The 18,676-nt window shown below is 38.3% G+C and overlaps 1 protein-coding gene across 1 annotated transcript in view; it reads right to left on the bottom strand.

Moving 5' to 3' along the window:
• RANBP17 (RAN binding protein 17) overlaps positions 1 to 18,676 on the bottom strand; it is a 388,698-nt gene that overhangs the window by 290,303 nt on the left and 79,719 nt on the right. The window contains exon 14 of the mRNA XM_075543208.1: positions 13,822 to 13,957. Within this exon, the coding sequence (XP_075399323.1) occupies positions 13,822 to 13,957 (136 nt within the window). The remainder of the gene's footprint in view (positions 1 to 13,821; positions 13,958 to 18,676) is intronic.

Below are 18,676 nucleotides of genomic sequence, written 5' to 3'. Positions count from 1 at the left end.
AGATTAAACGGAAAGAAACGATACATGAAACCCAAGGACAAACGTGGGAGGAACTAATTAAAACATTGCTGACCCATCCGTAGAGTGGCAACCATCTCCCTCTTTAAAGTTTCACTTACAAGCTAGAAGTGCTCCCCATACATCCCTTTTCACCCAAATTGGGGGGGGGGGCCTGTTTTGCTCCTGTTTTTGGCCTGAAATGTATCTTATGGAGGCTTAAGATGTCCTTTTTCTGAGGGACCTACTTCCTTTCTTTTGAAGTAACTCTATGCTGTAATAAAACGGGGCCTCAACTCTTTGCTGCTGTGTGCATGAGTGTGTGTGTGAGCAAGCCTATGTATGGATGCTAACAACCCACACAGGGTTAGGTTTCCCATGGGCAGAACCCGGGAACCAAACTTCACACTAATGTTCAACTGCTTCAGGGATATTAAGACACATACCACTTACATATCCAGTTACAGTTTTGAGTATAATTTTTTTCATGCCTTCATTGTCATTATACTACGGATTCCGAGGGGGAGGAAGACAAATTTGAGTAGTCAACTTGCTATGCTTAATTATCACTTATATAATTATTTGTTTTGGAAATTATGAATTATTTCTAATCTAGGCAAATATAGATACAATTCATGCTGCACGTGCCTCTTCACTAATCTTACTCCTCTTCTCCACAAAACATAATCATTATCCTGGATTCTGTTTGCAAATATGGTCTATATATATATGCCAACATTAATTCTAGACTATATGTCGAGCCCACCACTGGTCTGTCAGTTTGTCCATGGTGCTTGTGTGTTGCTGTCATGCTGGAAGCTGTGTCACCAATCGTTAAAAGGCCTGAAGGGTCACTCGTGGTCAACAGTGGTACAGCCACAATACTCCTCAGAAGTGACGCTGGCGCGACTCGGTCTCAGGTACCTTGGACGTCCCTGGAAAAGGACATCACGCTGGACGAAGTAAAAGTTCAGGGAACAAGAGGCGTTTCAAGGAGATATGGACACGAGTGACTGCAACAAGGTGCTCCAAAACAGTTGTGATGAGGGCGCAGGACCAGGCAGCACTTCGCGCTGTGGTGCAGAGGGTCACTGTACGTGGGCACAGCACTTAACAGTAACAACATATGGACGATCCATGCACATATGTTCTTAACGCACTTGATATGAAACCATCGTATTCTCTGTGTCCTTCTATAACATCTTATATAAGACTGGAAGTTTTGGGGGGATGATTTATAAAAAAATAAAGGTAGCTTTAGATGATTAAATTTCCTTGCTAAACAGGTTTATATCATGATTTATTTCCTATTTTCCTTGATTATTGTTTCCTCATTCCAAATAACCATCAAAGCTGGTTTTAATAATTTTCAGTGATTCTAATGGATATTTTGCTTGAGTTTCAATTAATATTCTTTAAACAACTAATGATGTTGAACATCCTTTTTTGTGGTTAGGAGTCATTTGAATATCATCTTTCAATGTGCCTATTTTTGGTCTGTTTGCCCATTAGGAGTGAAATTTTATCTATTACTGTATATACTCAAGTACAAGTCAAGTTTTTCAGCACATTTTTATGCAGTTTTTGTGGTAAAATTAGGTGCCTCGGCTGATATTCGGGTCAGCTTATACTCGAGCATATATGGTATTAATAAACCTTATGAATTTATAAAATAAGCTTCAATATAATCACTTAATATGCAACGTACCCATTTAACATGCAACCATCCATTGCTCACCTAGCAAGATGGTTAGGTTCCAGGAATCAAACATTTTGGGATAATCGACGTTATCAGACAATGGCAGACTACATCAGGTCACAAAAGGGAGGACTATGTCATCATATAACGTGTCAGTCCCTCACTGCACAAATGCCAGTTGACATCGTTGCATAATCGTTCAATCTCACCATTCATCATATGGCTCCCCAGCACTGGGAACCATGGTCCAGACAGACACATAACTGACTATCACAGCCAGCAGTACTCTCATCTGGCCCCTCACGTCTCGTTGCTGCCAGATATACATTGTTCGAGCACAAAAGAGATGGATAAAGTACCTAGTATTATGGAAAAGCAAGATGTCAGATAATAAGTGAGGGATAAGCATATTTCAGTGTCTTTTTAATATATTCACAGAGTTGTACAACCATCACTACCTCTAATCAAATTTAGAATATTTCAGTAACACAAAAACAATCCTTCAGGTTTTACTGCCTCCCAACCGCCTCCAGACTGCTCCCCCAAGATCCCACCAAAATCCCAGGAAACTAACGACTTTCTATTTTTCTTTGCCTATCCAGGACATTTTACTTAAAAAGTTTCACAAAAATGCGGTCTTCTGTGACTGCTTTCCTGGCCTTAGCATAATGATATCAAGGAACATCCATATTCTAGTAGTATCAGTTAGGCATCAGCATCTTTCAATCTTTGTAGTAAAATAACATTCTACTGTAAAGAAATATCAAGTCTTAGTTATCCATTTGTCAGCTCATCGACACTGGCTTTTTGACTATTGGAAAAAAATGTGAGAAACATTTGTGTACTAATTTTACTGTAGATCTAAAACTTCCGTTTTCTTGTATATGGATTAAGTAGTAATATTATGTCTCATTAAACAGCTCTCAATTTACTCTTTTGGAGAACTGATAAACAAGTTATGTCATTTTATCTGATCACAACCAGTGTATGAGGATCTAATTGAGCCAAATCTGTACGTAGTTCTTATTTGTCTTCTAAAATGATGTCCTTCCTCGTCTGCCTCCTCAGAGTAGAGTTGACCTTAAGGATGGGGACTGAGTAAACATTTCCAAACCTCCAATTGCTCATGGAGCCAGACTCAAAATGACAGTTTCAAACATCCATTAATAATTGGACCGTGGAATGTACAAAATATGAACCCAGAAGACTGGAAGTCATCAAAATGAACGGAATGCATAAAGATCGATACACTAGGCATCCGTGAGCTGCAGCGGGCTAGCCCTGGCGTTCTGACTTGAGCAATCCTCTGGCTGCCTGTGGTTGACTATGCCGAGAAGGACACCTTCAAGAAGAATGACACTGCAGTCAATGTCAAACAGGACATTTAAAATCTATCCTCAAGCACAGTGCAGTCCGTCGTCTGCACAAGGTCATCTGTACACACTTTCCAAAGAGACAAGGAGCCCTGGTGACACTGTGTTCATATGTCATTTTACATGAATGTAAATTAATACATGTAATGTAACAAGTGGCTTAAAGTTAGGAAACACATGTCAAGGTTGTATCATCTCCTTGTTTAATTGAGAAAATAATCAAGGAAACTGGATTATGTGATAAAGAAGGAGGCACTCTTACACACTGGGTTGTTAGCTGAAGGTCAGCAGTTTGAAACTACCAGCTGGTCTTCAGGATCAAGATGAGGCTTTCTCAACCCAAAGAGAGTTGGTGTCTTAGAAACCCACGCAGGCCGTTTCTACTCCATCAGACAGGGTTTCTATGAATCAGACTCAACTCGGTGGCAATGAGTTTTGGAAAAGGAGATAAGTTAGTACGGCTAGTTTTCAAATTTGCACAACCACCACCACAGCCAAGATGAAGAAGTTATGAATTCTACCAGCTTCTAAAGTCAGACATGTAAGCAGACATATGGACTAATAATTTCTGGTAATTGACATGCAAAAGCTGGAAACAAAGGGAAAAGATCTGAACTTGGAAAATATGATCTTAGTGTTATAAATGGAGAAAACATAATAGAATTTTGCAAGACCATTTGCCTTTCCAATGCAAATACCCTTTTCAAGAACATAAACAGCAGCTGTACAAAGAGATCTCACCAGACGGAATACAGGAATGCAACTGCTCATAGCTACTAAGGAAGAGACAGCAGAGACCTTAGCTTCAGCAGCGCAAACAAGGCCAGGAGTCATTCGTGGAGCACACACACAGTAACTGCTCACGCCAAAGTTCATGCGGAAGCTGAAGAACAGGAAAGCCAGCCCAGAAGAGCCAACATGCAACCTTGTGGATATTTCCCCTGAATGCAGAGAACGTCTCAAGAACAGATTTGACAAAGCGAACATTAATGACAGACGACCCGACACACTGTGGGATATTAAGAACATGACACATGAAGAAAGCAAAAGTCATTAAAAAGACAGGAAAGAAAACACCAAAGTGTCTAAGAGACTGAGATTTGCTCTTGAATAAAGATTAGCCAAAGGAAATAGGAACCATTATGAAGCAAAAGAACCGAACAGAAAGTTTTATAAGGGAAGCCTGAAGAAAGAATTATAATGAAACGTGCGAAGACCAATAGTTGGAAAGCCAACACAGAATTCCAAGATTCTCAATTGTGCTCACATAGAGCCAGCACACGGACCAAGAGGCAGCTGTTCGAATAAAAAAGGGATACTGCACAGTTCAAGGCTGTGTGTCAAGGCTGCATGCGCTCGTCATACTTCAACCTCCATGTTGACGAGATAATCAGGGAAGCTGGATTCGATGGTGACGAATGCGGCATCGAGCCCAGAGAAAGGTTTAGGCACAATCTGTGATACAAAGATGACATCACTGCGTGCGGAGAGTGAGGACCTGAGCAGGCTGATAAAGAGATCGAGCACTGCAGCCTTGGTATACAATATAACTCAATGTATAGAAAACAAAATCATCAAAACTAGACCAATAGGGCACATCATGATAAATGGGGAAAAAACTCAAGTTGTCAGGAATTCCATCTTGCTTGGCTTTGAAATCGATGTTCATGGAAGCAGCAGTCAAGAAATCAAGTGACTTATTCGCCTGAGGAAATATAGTGCAAAAGACCTCTCTAAGGTACTAAAGAGCAAAGAACTCTCACTTTAAGGACTAAGGTGTGCGTAGCCTAAGACATGGTATTTTTCATCACTTCATGTGTGTGTTAAAGGTGGACTGAGGAATAATGAAACATTCTATATTATAGATGAATCTAAAGAACATAATCATGAATGAAGTAATCACAAGACTAATATTGTCTGAACACATTGTTATAAGAATGTGTACAGAGATCAATATTCCAGACAGATTTGTTCCTTCTTCTGGCAGTCTACGGTTTCAATATTCCTCACCAGCACCACGATTCAAATCCATCAATTCTTCCCAGTCTTCCTTATTCATTGTTCAACTTTCACATGCATACGAGGTGACCATGGCTTCGATCAGACCCACCTTAGTCCTCCACAGTGACATCGTTGGTCTTGAAAACTTTATGGAGGTCTTGTGAAACAGATTTATCCCAACAACTAGCAAAATTAAAAACAAAAAAACAAACACAAACCGCAAGTAACACATGCTGATGAGGGTGTGAAGACATCGGCACTGCTGTAGGATTATAAAATGGTATAAACACTGCAGAAAATCACATGGATCTTCCTTAGAAAGATATGTACTGAAAATCACATGGCTATTCCTTAGAAAGAGATGTACTGAAACCCATTACTTAAGATACAGCCTAGAGAAAAAGAACCTCAACAAAAGTAGACATGCGTGCACCCATGTCGGTCACACTATTCACAAGAGCCCAAAGAGGAAAATACACTACGGTATATATAAACAATAGAATAGCATGCAATATTAAGTTATAACCATGAACCCACAAAATCTCTCGTGACAAGGATAAACCTCGGGGGCAGTGTGTGACTGGAAGTAGTCAATCACAAAAGGACAAGTACAGTATGAGAACCACTAGTCAAGAGAAGGTTTCTGTCCTCAAGGCAGATTCTTTGATGGCTCCCAGGAATGGGGGGTTGGAGGAAGGTAGACTGGGGGTGAATGGGTTGTCTCAGCTATCCTCCGTCCTTTACAGGGAGTATACCGCATCTAAACAATACTTTATATAGGGTTAAGAACAATATCGAGCCTTTCCGTTCAGAAACATATTAGATAGCCATTTATTTAAGGCTTATTTAACGTAAATATTTTTGAATTTTCACACATCTTTTATGAAATTAGTTCTTGAACAGTGTGGTTGGGTTTTTTAGGGGGTACTATTATAGGTGGGTTAATTTACATTGGGTAAACCTGCTACAAAAACCCTCTTAATTAAGAGTGCTGATGAGTAAGGATGATACTTTTATGACTAAGGTATGCCAAACACAAAGACACTTTCCAATAATCTTGTATACATATTAAAATTGGAATTAAGAACAATAAAGAAAAAGTTATGCATTTCAATTATGGAGAAGTCAAAGAATACTTCAGTACCATGGACTGGCCAAAGAACAAACAAACCTGTCTGCAAAGAAGCACAACAGAGTGCTCCTTAGAAGCACAGTTAGCAAAACTTCATCTCACATACTTCAGACGTGGTATCAGGACAAACCAGGGCCCCCAACCATTTATGCTTGGTGGAGTCGAACAGCAAAAACGAGGAAAGGGGATCGACACAGTGGCTGCAATAACGGGTCCAACTGAGGCGACAACTGTGAGGATGACACGGGATGAAGCAATGTTGCGTTTCATTGTCCAGAGAGTCTCCCCAAAAAACCAAGGTGGCAAAACCAGTGCCCCAATGGCCACAAATCAGGCTTTTTTTCTTTCTAAAGCAGCCATTTCTTTAGTGGTAATTAATGAACAAGAAAGCTTATTTGTAAACCGTGGGAACTCTGGATAAACGGATGGAACGCCTCTAACCCACCACACTTGAGTTTCTGAAGCTAAGGCGCTCCTTTGCCAGATGAAACCTTATGAAACTGCAAATATTCACAACAGATAAAAGTCCACCGAAGCAGAGCAGGGGACTGGGAACCTGGCTCCTCCTCCTCCTCCTGCATCTGAGCACCACCTCTGCCGAACCTGCGTCTGCGTGGGAGAGTGTGGAATCACTCTGGTCACCACGATCGCTTGCTTCCTGGCGGCCTCGGAGCACACCCTGTTAACAGGACAGAAATACGACTGCTTTTCAGGGGTGAAAAGTCCTCTAGAGCTCTGCTCTTAGCATGCTAAGCTGCCCTGCACCTAATGTGAACCGTTCAAAACGATGCTAATCTAGCTTTCCAACAAGATGGCAGACTGGGCGCACACACTTCGTTTCCCGGAGCTCCAGGATACCTCTTTCTTCCTCTTCTTTTCAAAGGCATCGTCGGCCTCTGGCAAGCCCGCATCAAGCAAATCTACTGGGCCCTTTCCTAGCAGCCTGTGTTCACCTCATGTCTCTGAGTCACTGTTTGGCAATTCTCACAATTTTTCACAACCCTATTGTTGGATGATCGTCACCAAAATTTTACTTGTGGGCGACACTGAGGCTATTGTTCTAGAAGCTGAGCGTTCGGTTGGACCATCTTTCTGTGGAATGGGTACAAATATGGATCTCTTCCAGTCAGTTGGCCAAGTAGCTGTATTCCAAATGTCTTGGCATAGACAAGTGGGCGCTTCCAGCGCTTCATCAGCAAATTGAAACATTTCCATTGGTATTCTGTTGATTCCTGGATCCTGGTTTTTCAACAATGCTCTCAGTGCAGCTTGGGCTTCTTCCTTTAGTAGCAACAGTGTAGTGTGTTTGTTTGTTTTTTAAAATCATTTTACTGGGGTCTCTTACAGCTCTTATCACAATCCATCCAGCCATCCATTGGGTCAAGCACATTTGTACATATGTTGCCATCATCATTCTCAAAACATTTGCTTTCTACTTGAGCCCTTGGTATCAGCTCATTTTTCCTGTCTCCCCCATTTTCCCTCCCTCATGAATACTTGATAATTTATAAATTATTACTTTGTTCATGTCTTACACCTACTGCTGTCTCCCTTCACCCACTTTTGTGTTGTCCATCCCCCTGGGAGGGGGTTATATGTAGATCATTGTGATCAGTTCCCCCTTTCTCCCCCACCTGCCCCTTATCCTCCTGGTATCACTACTCGCATTATTGGGTTCTGAGGGGTTTATCTGTCCTGGACTCCCTGTGTTGCGAGCTCTTATCTGTATCCGTGTGCATGTTCTGGTCTAGTTAGATTTGTAAGCAGAATTGGGGTCATGGTAGTGGAGGAAGGAAGCATTAAAGAATTAAGAGAAAAGTTGTATATGTTTTATCAATGATATACTGGCTTGCCTCTTCTTTGTGCCCATTCTGTGAGGGAATGTCCAATTTTCTAAAGATGAACGTTGGTTCTCCACTCTGCCTTCCCCCTCGTTCACATGGATGATCTTCTGTTCTGGGATGTGTGAACTTTTTAAAGGTGTGCTATTCAAACTTCTATTTTTATGCCCAAAATGCTTGTATATTCAACCTTCATAGGTCTAAATAAACAGTTTTCCAAAGTGATTTTTTTGCTATTTAGCCCCCATTAGCAGTGTACATAAGTGCTCACTATTTCACTCTCTTACCAATACTTAGTATTAGCAGACTTAAATTTCCTTCAGGTAATAGAATGATATGGTTATTATATTAAGGCTTTATTCTTTGAATCCTAGTAATGGTAATATTTTAATTCCTATTTATTGGGCACTATGGTTTCCTAAGCTCTAAGTTGTTTAATTCTTCTTTTCTTTTACATTTTATTAGGGACTCATACAACTCTTATCACAATCCATACCTATACATACATCAATTGTATAAAGCACATCCATACAGTCTTTGCCCTAATCATTTTCAAAGCATTTGCTCTCCACTTAAGCCCTTTGCATCTTGACCATTTTTCTCCTGGATTATTTTTTATCTTATTGACCTATAGAAATTATTTATACAACTTAATTCTGATTCTCTTTAAGTTATATGTATTATAAATACCTTAACTATGTGTTTTTGATTGTGTTGACTTTGTCTTTTAATCAACAGTTTTCACATTCAAAATCCTATCCTTTATCAAAGAAGACCTCATGGTGGAATGGTAAGCACTTACTTCACTGCTTACCAAAAGATTGAGCGTTTGAACCAACAGCCACTGAGAGAGAAAGATGAGGTAGGTAGTAGCTTCCATCGAGATCGACAGCATTGGGAACTTTATGGGGCAGTTCTGCTCTGTATTATAAGGTTGCTATAAGTTGACATTGCTTTATAGCAATGGATTTTGGTTTATGGGTTTTAATCTTTAGTTTTTTTTAAAAAAATCTACTTAAAATGGATTTTTATGAGGCCAAGTAAAAGCTCAAATTGTTTACATAAAACTAATTAAACAACCCAAATCTACATCCTTTGAGTCTATTCCCACAACATGCCTGATGGGTTCCAAGTCTCAATCTTTCGTTACCATGCCACCAGTTATATTCTAGAAAGATTTAAGAATCTGCCTATATCCATCCATCTCCCTGAGGGTTCCTCTGTTTCACTGACTTTCTACTTTACCAAGCATGTCGTCAATCAGGCCTCTGTGTGGGCATGGTCTTTCCCTGAGGATTCTGGGAATTCTAGCATTACTCCTTGGAGGCAGGAGACACACTCTTTCTCTCAGCTCACTCTCTGGGAGACATTGCAGCTGACAAGACACATGAAACTATGCAATGCCCTGAGCTGGAGGAACCACATAGAGACCTTTGTCAGCGCTGAGATGCTTAGACCGTCACTGGATCCACAAGACTTCCCACCCATTGGCCTGTGATCTTCCTGCATTTGGGAGTCTGTAGAGGAATTTATGGATTGGTACCAGACATACGGGCTATTATTGGACTTGATCTGGACTGGGCGGGGATGTTTTCTCAATATTCAACTGCTCTTGTATATGAAGCTCTTTCTTATACACGAGTGTCTATGAATTTGTTTCTCTAGCCTGCCTAGACTAGCACAAACAGCTAACCAAAGATCAGCAGTTCGAACTCACTAGTGGCTCCAACACCGAAAAATGAAGCTGACTGCTCCTGAAAAGATTTATAAAACGTTGGGAACCCTAAACAGGGTTATTAGGAATGAAATTAACTCAATGGCAGTAGATATTTTTAATGCTTTGTCTATAAGTATATAGAATTGTAGAGAATTCCAAAACTGTGTCTAAGATTACACTAATTGCAGGGCAGTGTTTATGTTTAATTAAATCTATATATATATATATTATGGTAAATCATTTAACATCACTATCTGGAAGGAAGACACATTTTAACTCAGATAAAGATGAAGGAAATCTATAAGAAGAAGAAGATCAGCAAAAAATTGATGAAGGTAAAAAATATTGATAGTTCGAAATATAAAAATATTTTAAAACTACATTTCTGAATCAAGTAAGGCAAATCTCTAAGATATTAAAAAAAAAGATTGAAAATATGCATATAGGTGTTCATTATATGGTCTGCTTTTCCAAAGAAGAAAAGGTTATTCTGATGGCAAGGTGGAAAATGGGCTACAATGAGAATTCCACATGGAAACGGGAGGGAAATTTTTTTTTCTGAAATCCAGTAAAAAAAACAATCAGTACAAGAAGGATAAAAAAGTAGCTAACAGAGAAAGGAATGAAACTTTGAGGTGTTTACAAAGGAAATCGGTAGGATTGCCGTATGTACTCGTGTATAAGTTGAGTTTTTCAGTACATTTTAAATGCGGTTGTTGTGGGAAAATGAGATGTCTCGGCTGATATTCAGGTCAGCTTATACTTGAAAGCTAAGGAGGATAATGGATCTCAGTAAGTGTCATTGTCATTCTTCCTGAAAACAAGAAAGCACGGGAGAGGGCTTTTGATGTGTTCCTTCTCGGAGCCTGTTGAGATAGCAGGGCTCGTGGGGCTACATCAGTGGAGAGAACCATTAGGAGGTAGTGTGGTTAGTTCAGGCTGCAGTCAGGTGTCCTAGACTCAAATCCAAATTCAGTACCAAAAACAAAGTTATTTAACCTCTCCAACTCTCAACTTTCATATCTTTAAAAAGAGAGGAGACCTGTTATTAAGAATAAATATTCCCATTCATTTTGATAAGAATATAATTAAATAATGTCTGTCAAGCACTTAGCAAGATAGGTAACATAGACTGATAATTATCTATAGCTGTCATAACTACTATTCTTTCTCACTTCTGTGTCACTCTTCTATTAATACACAGCTCTTAGAATTCTTCAGTAATTACTGAGCACTTATTTCTATACATTATATTCTGTTGTGGACACAGGGTTGTCTCCCCTCACGATGCTGAATATTATACCCTACTAAAAATGATCAAAGTATTTCATTGAAGACAAGATTATTTTCAAACTCAATGCATAATAGTTATGGGATATAGGATTCTTGAAAATACTATCCGTGAGATTCAAGGCCAAACTCTATGGAACACATACAGATTCAACAGTTATCTAGTGGATATACATGAAAAGCAATATGCCAGGCATACAGTGGTGGTAACAGTAGACAATGTAGGCAATACAACAGAGTCTGCATATACTTTGCTATCAAATAATGACAATGAAATGTAACACAGCTAAAAGAGGAGGCCAAGAGCACTGGCTGAGGGATAAAGAGGAGGGCGTAACATGGCAGAGTAAGGCAGGATGGCGAAAGCTGGATTTAGCAAAAGCAGTGTCCCATACTCAAACATTCCAACTCAATAGGGAGTATTGTTCAAATAGGTGAAGAGTCTAAACCCATTTAGTACAGTGTGTGAGGTATGGATCACTGAGGCAGGAAGCTGGTAGCATGCACAAAAAAGCAATTGGAAAGAACTTTTCAGTCACGCTCTCTTTGATCCCTTCCAGTACATGAGATGATGTTCGGTGTTAGCATAGTTCCTGGTACAAACTAAATGCTCACTAATTGTTAAACTTCATTTGCTTAATAAGACTTTGTGTATAATTATCTAATACACTCCCCTTTTAACCACAAATTGTATTTCAACAATAAAGCCATCAAAAATTACCCACCTAATTAATCTTCCTTAGTTTATTGCCAGAAAAATAGGTTCCTTACCATACATCTTAGAGACTCTGTTCCCGTTTCTATAAAATGAGAACACCTTTATCACTTCTGATGAAGCGTGAAGAGTGTAAAGAGTTCCGAGAAAAGTGTCAGGTCCCTGCTCTCCACACAAAATCATGCTTGCATCAGTCAGGGAAGCAGAACGGCCAGAGAAATACAGCCGTGGACATTTAAGCTTCATTTTGGTATTATACAATAGGAATGCTTTAGAACAAAGTGATCTTAGGGCTCACCTTCCTTTTGCAATGGGGTTAGCTGCATGCCCTCCCCAAAATCAGAGTTAAAAGAAACATCGGCAGTCTGACAACACCAGCTTCCTTTTACATAAGCCTTTTCAAGAAAGAAAACTTTATGTTCTAGAATTCACTTTTTCCACAGAAATCCCTTATAGGTCATATTTATCTCAAATACTCTGAAAAATAACTTCCTAAATCCCAATTACCTAAACAACTAGTCTCAGTTTACTTATCTCTTTCCAAGTACTTTAAACACAATAATCTGAAGGTTTTTCTTATTTAATATTATACTACTGACTTAAGATCCAGACCATATGTGTATCAGATTCCTAATGTTATATACTATAGCAAAAGCAAAATAATAAACACTCTTGGGACATTTAAAACAAGACAATTTATAATAATTCATTTATACTGAACCTGTGAGTAACAGAGTTGGGAAGTAAACCACGATTACCCTAGGTAAACACTGCACCATGTACTGTCTGTCTGGATCTACTGTCTTACTGACAACCAAAAGCATTTATTTCTACTGCTTATTTTCTTTCCTAATGATCTTACTCAATGAAAACAAAATTCTATAACAATTTGGCAAATATTAATCCTAAATGGCAATTAAATATCACAATATTTTTGACAATGGAGGCATCAAGCTACACTACTTTCTTAAAGACTTCAGAAAATTTTACCCATAATAAAAAATGATTATCACAAAGGACAACAAAAAATTTTGACACTAGTATACAATTATTATTAGCGCAATGTCATAAATGAACTCTAAGTGAAGCTAAATTTCCTAGATAAGACGTTCAATTCAATGTAATAAAAAAAACTAAACTTAGAATTTTAAGATAAGAAATCCTTCTAGATTTCTCTTACAAACCATAAATGCACACAAAGTCAAGGTTTCTGAACAGGTGGTTTTGGAAACACTAATACAGGACGATGGGGGTGTGGGAGGGGCTATCTCTTCAAAGTCTTACTTAGGGCCACTCACTGACCGCCGTCAGTCAATACTGACTCACAGCGCTCCGACAGACAGACAGCAACAACCTGTTCCGTGGGTTTCCGAGGCTATCGTTCTTTACAGGCATAGAAAGTCGCACTTTTCCCCCTCAGAGCAGCTGGTGGTTTCAAACTGCTGGCTTTGCAGTTAGCAGCCCAGTGAGTCACCACTGCGCCACCAGGGCTCACTGCACCACCCATGCCACCGTACCACTAAGGATCTGTTTATGGTTCCCATAAGTGCACAATAAACCCGCACTGTGCTTCAGAATCCGTTATATCTAAACTTGCAGAGATTATCTTTCAATTATCATATTATATAAGTACCTCCCAAATTAAAGTAATGTAACTCCTGGCTCTGAAGGTCATATGCTACTTATTATTTTAAATTATTTAAAAATGCCAACTGATAAACAAAACGTACTCAAAACCATGTGCACATAAAACAACACATCCTTAAAAAACTTCAGAACTATTAGGAGTAGATCTTCTATCATCAGTATCAAAATACATTGTTTAAAGTAATTTTAACTATCTAATGACTACTCATTTAAAAAACAACTGTCCAAAAATAGGTAAATCTAAGCATAAAACAAGCAGATTAACTTCATATCCCTTTCAATGCCAATCCATCAACTGATTTTAATGGATCTAACAATTTCCGAAATATATCATTTGGTATAAGACTAGTATGTATTTTCTTCCTCTTCAATGACATCTATTTATATTTTAATCTCTAGTAAAACCTACCTTTGAGGTTCTTTGAAGTTGATCACCAACGTAGGTTTTACGAAACTGATCCAAGAACCACAGGATCGCGAGCTCTATTTTCTCATTAGAACACTGGGACAGTCCGGTGTCCATTAAGGATATAAGCTGAAAAACCCTTTTAATGAGGGAAAAACTAACTTCAGTAAAAGTTCTTTAAAAACACTAGAACATTTATTATCAATTTAATTGCTGCAAAAAAGACTACAAAAGCACAAAAAGAAACTTTCCTTTAAAACATCTGAAACTCTACCCATAAGAAGTAATAACTTGGACTAATTACCTAGTCTATTTTATGAATATACACACAGATATGCTTATATACATGCATATGCATACATACATATATTTTCTTACTGTAAATTTATATATACCTGTTTTTTCCTTTTCTAAGATCGATATTTATTCTTCAATGGCCCTCATAACAAAAATGGATCTTTTATATTTATTTATATATGTGGAAGTACATGACATTTATAAAACTATACTATATATAGGTAAATATGCATAATTTTTAGTAAAAGCGTGATTGTTGAATTTGTAGTTTTGAATTTTACTCTTCACTTACCATTGGGTTTTCATAATTAAACATTTTAGAATCATTTACTTAAAATTCAAAAGTGTAAGTAATGAGAAAGTCTTACCTGTAATAAACAAAACAAGTATTTTTAACACCATTATACAATTATTACTATCAGAGAAGCATAAATAAAGGTTAAAGTTCCTATAGGAATAAAATCTAGTGTAATAAAAAATGTCTATGATTTTCAAAAAAAGGAGTTCTTCAACATTATCCATTTTCATTAAAATTTTCCAGTGAGTGGCTGCCAAGTGCCTTGCATTAACAAAATCAGCACATATCGTTTGCTTAATAAACAGTAGAATGAATCAGCAACCAGCATTCTTTTCTAATTTGTACAAAAGTAACTATGCCCAAGCCTAACTCACCTAGTACTTTCCTGTTATGCATGTGTGAACATATACACACATTTACTAATAGTCTGTGTCTTTTAAGGGATTTTTAAAAATGTATAAACAGGGGCCTTCTCCAAGTTCATGAAAAAAATTCCATTATCATTAAATTGCATTTTTCCATGATATTTTTGAAGACCCTTTATACAAACAAATACAACTCTAGATTCTTTTCCCAATGCTTTCAAACACAAGGAGCAAACTATACACATAATTCTATCACCTGGCTTTTTTCTTTAAAATATATCTTGGAGATCTTTCTATGTGAGACATAGAGAATGTCCTTAATTTCTTCTGCCGCTATTTAACATGATCTGAAGGTACCACAATGTTCTCAAGCATTCCCCTATTGATGAACACCAAGGCTGTCTATCACTTTTTCCCTGGAAATGTCATTTCACACATACATTTATAATAGCCATTGCTAAGAGTCAAATGAAAGAGTCTGATGACACAGTCGGTTAAGGACTGAGCTGGTAAGAGAAAAGGTGGGCGGTGTGAACCCGCCAGCCACTCCGTGGGAGAGAGAGACCTTCCTGAAAGCGTCCAGTCTTGGAGCCTCCGGGGCAGTTCTACCCAGTCCCAGTGGGCAGATGTTGGTCAGTTACACTGCTAGCTCAGGCTACATACATAATTCTGATAGCTGTTACCACGCAGCCCTCTACAACGGCTGAGCCATCCTAACACTCCTATATCACCAGTAGGGCGGACATAGTCAACCGAGATAGCTCACGACGACATTGAACTTTAGAAATGCTGTAAATCCAAACACTTGCATCTCGTTTGTATTTGTCTTGGGAAGGTAAAGTTCCCCAGTCCTGAAGCTGTCTGTGCCCCTTTTCTGTGGGTTCCTCATGTCCCTTGCCAATTTCTCTAGTAGGTTGTCCTTATATGGCTGCCTTGCACAAAGCATGTATCTATTAGCAAAATCTGAGCCCTTTGCCTGGGAGTGGGTTGTGAACCATTTCCCATTTTTTCATTTGTCTCTTAACTTTGGTTATGGTGTTTAACACTATGAAGTTTTTGTTATTTTCCTTATGCAGAAACGTTGATGTCTTATTGAATTCTATATTCAATTCTACTACTCTCTTTAATTTAATTCACTAATATATTCTTTTTTCACATTATTAAAAATTTTCTGGAAAAATTAGGAAGAATACCATTATCAGTTAATTCCATTTTCCAACTGACTTTTTGAAGCTCCCTTGTATATGAAACTTCATGTATTTACCCACGTGACTATCACGTCACTTTAAAAAAGTCTATCATGTTTAAATTCTTTATTAAGTAGGACTTTTCAAGTTACTTATTGATTATATTTACATTTTACTTTTACTCTTTCTTCTTATAGCATACATGTTCAAATAAAAGAGACGGCAAACCTAAAGGCAGTTTGCTAGGATGCTTTCATGGGTCACATTAAACTGGTAAGCACATGAACAAGAAAGAATCACAACAAAGTACTCGATCTATTGAAAAAGATGTTTTGTTGGTTACATTAATGAAATAAGACCAGGCTCAGCTACAGGAGACTAAAACCCAAGTTAACAATGGTTTCCACCAGTGGTCGGCAATCTATGGCTCTCAAACCCTAAGTGGCTCTTTCAGTACATGCAAATTAGCTCTGAAATAAAAGTGAAAAAATCTAAACGATAATAATTTTCAAAATTCCAAGGCAGTGCCCCAGGGCCAGATGGTGCTCCCTGCCATGGCAGGGACACAGGTTCCTTCTACCTTGTTAGCGCTTGCCTCTATTGCCACAATCTTCTCGTGGTCTAAGACAGCTTCTTAAGCTCCACCCATTATGTCCAAATTTCAGTCCACAAGAAGATGGGTCCCACAATTTGGATACAGATTTTTTATTTACATCCTATTTCCCAAACAAAACTTAATCATACCCTAGATCAAAAAGGTATAGTAAATCTAGTCTTTATTTAGATCAGTGGTTCTCAACCTTCCTAATGCTGCGAAACTTTCATACAGTACTTCATGTTGTGGTGACCTCCCAACCATAAGATTGTTTTCATTGCTACTTCATAACTGTCATTTTGTTACTGTTATGAATTGGGCAACCCCTGTGAAAGGGTTGTTTGGCCCCCAGGTTGAGAACCACTGACTTAGCTGGCTGTAAATCCAGAAAAACAATCTGGTACTATATTACTATGGAGGAAAGCAAGAAGACGCTGGGCGACACCTAGCAGTCCTTGATTGCCTCCGTGCCCTTTGCCCCTGTGTAGTAGCCTCTACCAGTGCCTAAGACCAAGGTTTGTATTGAGTGTGGGATTCAGCTGGTTGGCAATAATTCGGCAGAACCAATACCTAAATTTCGGTTGAGTTCGGTGAACCGATTGTGAAAATGGCCCTTGTAATCAGGGTATAATCTAAGGTAGGTCGCTGGGCAGCCACCAAATATGAAAATCACAAATTTACAATCCTTACTCTTTTTTAATGTTTATCTGTGTAACAGCAAACTCTAAACACCTATAGTTATGTTTATTCTATCCTTAGTTAAAAAATTAAACAATTATGTTTATAATATTTACTGATTCCACAGTACTTCATTATACTTTCAATGAAGAGCTACATTTTGATCCCCTTGTGTTTGTTACTTCCGCAGCGTACAACATAAAGAAAAAAAGTGCCAAACAGCCCTGTCATGTGTCTCAGCTTTGTGTTAAGCTCCCAATTCCCATGAGATAGTGTAAGTGAATTACGCGGTTCCTGAAAGTGTTCAAAGAGCTAAAAATATTGTCAGAATCACTGCTGTAAGTTCAGGAAAAAGTAGAAATGTTTTTTCAAAGATGAAGATATTATGTCCAGAGAAGGGAAACTGCCTGTTTCTAACATAAGAAACAAGATGACTACTGCCTGAATGACCTGCCTCTAAAGAAATGGAATCCTACTGCTGCACTGAAAAGAGAGTTAAGGATAAATCACACAGCCAAGGAGGCTGCAATAAAAGCAAAGACTATCACAGGAGAGGACACCCAGCCAGAAGTACCATGGAAATATCTTAACTAGCAGTTCCATTGGTTTTCTGGCAGGTATTATTTACTATTTTTTCATAATTTAAAAAAGCTTTCTTATAACATCTAGTTTTGTGTATCTCTTTCATTATTCTTTTAAGTATCAACTGCAGAAATAATAACTAACTTTTAGCATATCATTTTTATGCTTAAAATAGTCATCAGGGCAATGAACCGCTTGTTACATGATACCATCACTGCTGGTATTTTTATGTACAATCTTCATTTTCAATATACTGTGTCCTACATTTTTAAAATCTTGAACTATTTTCAGTAAAAATCATGAAAATAATTAACAGGTAAATCTATCATTAAATATTTTTAATCCAAGATTAAGCAGATTGTTTCACATATAAGCGAATTTGGAGTACCCTAAGTAACTACATAAATTGAATTACTGATTCAATCAATAAACTTATGAGGGCATACTCTCTGTCAGGGGTTTGAGAGATGCTCAGAAAACAATATATACATCTTCCTAGCCCATCACTGCCTGCACTGTATCAAAGGAGCGCTAATAGGACAAGCGATTAGAAAAAAGCATGGCAGGGGCCATCATCAACACTAACGAGAAAATAGTCAGGATTCCTTACATTTGGATGGAGGACGTGGGAAAAGACAGTCTCTAGAGAAAGAGGAAAGTAGAGAAGAGAAAAAAACGTGACTTAAGTTAGGAATGCAAAGAATTTATGACAGCAAGATAGCAGTCAGTAAGCAGAGAGGAGCTAATGAGAAGAGCCAGGAGCCAGGTCATGAAGGTCCTTCTAAGAGGGCTGGAAAGTCACAGCAGGGTTTAAGCAAAGCACCGACAAAATCAGGTATCTATGGCAGCAACATTA

Source organism: Tenrec ecaudatus, chromosome 2 (genome assembly GCF_050624435.1).
Source record: "Tenrec ecaudatus isolate mTenEca1 chromosome 2, mTenEca1.hap1, whole genome shotgun sequence".
In the NCBI taxonomy this organism is placed as follows: Eukaryota; Metazoa; Chordata; class Mammalia; order Afrosoricida; family Tenrecidae; genus Tenrec; species Tenrec ecaudatus.
Note: the sequence above shows the minus strand (reverse complement) of the source record. Positions and strands in the feature narration are given on the sequence as shown.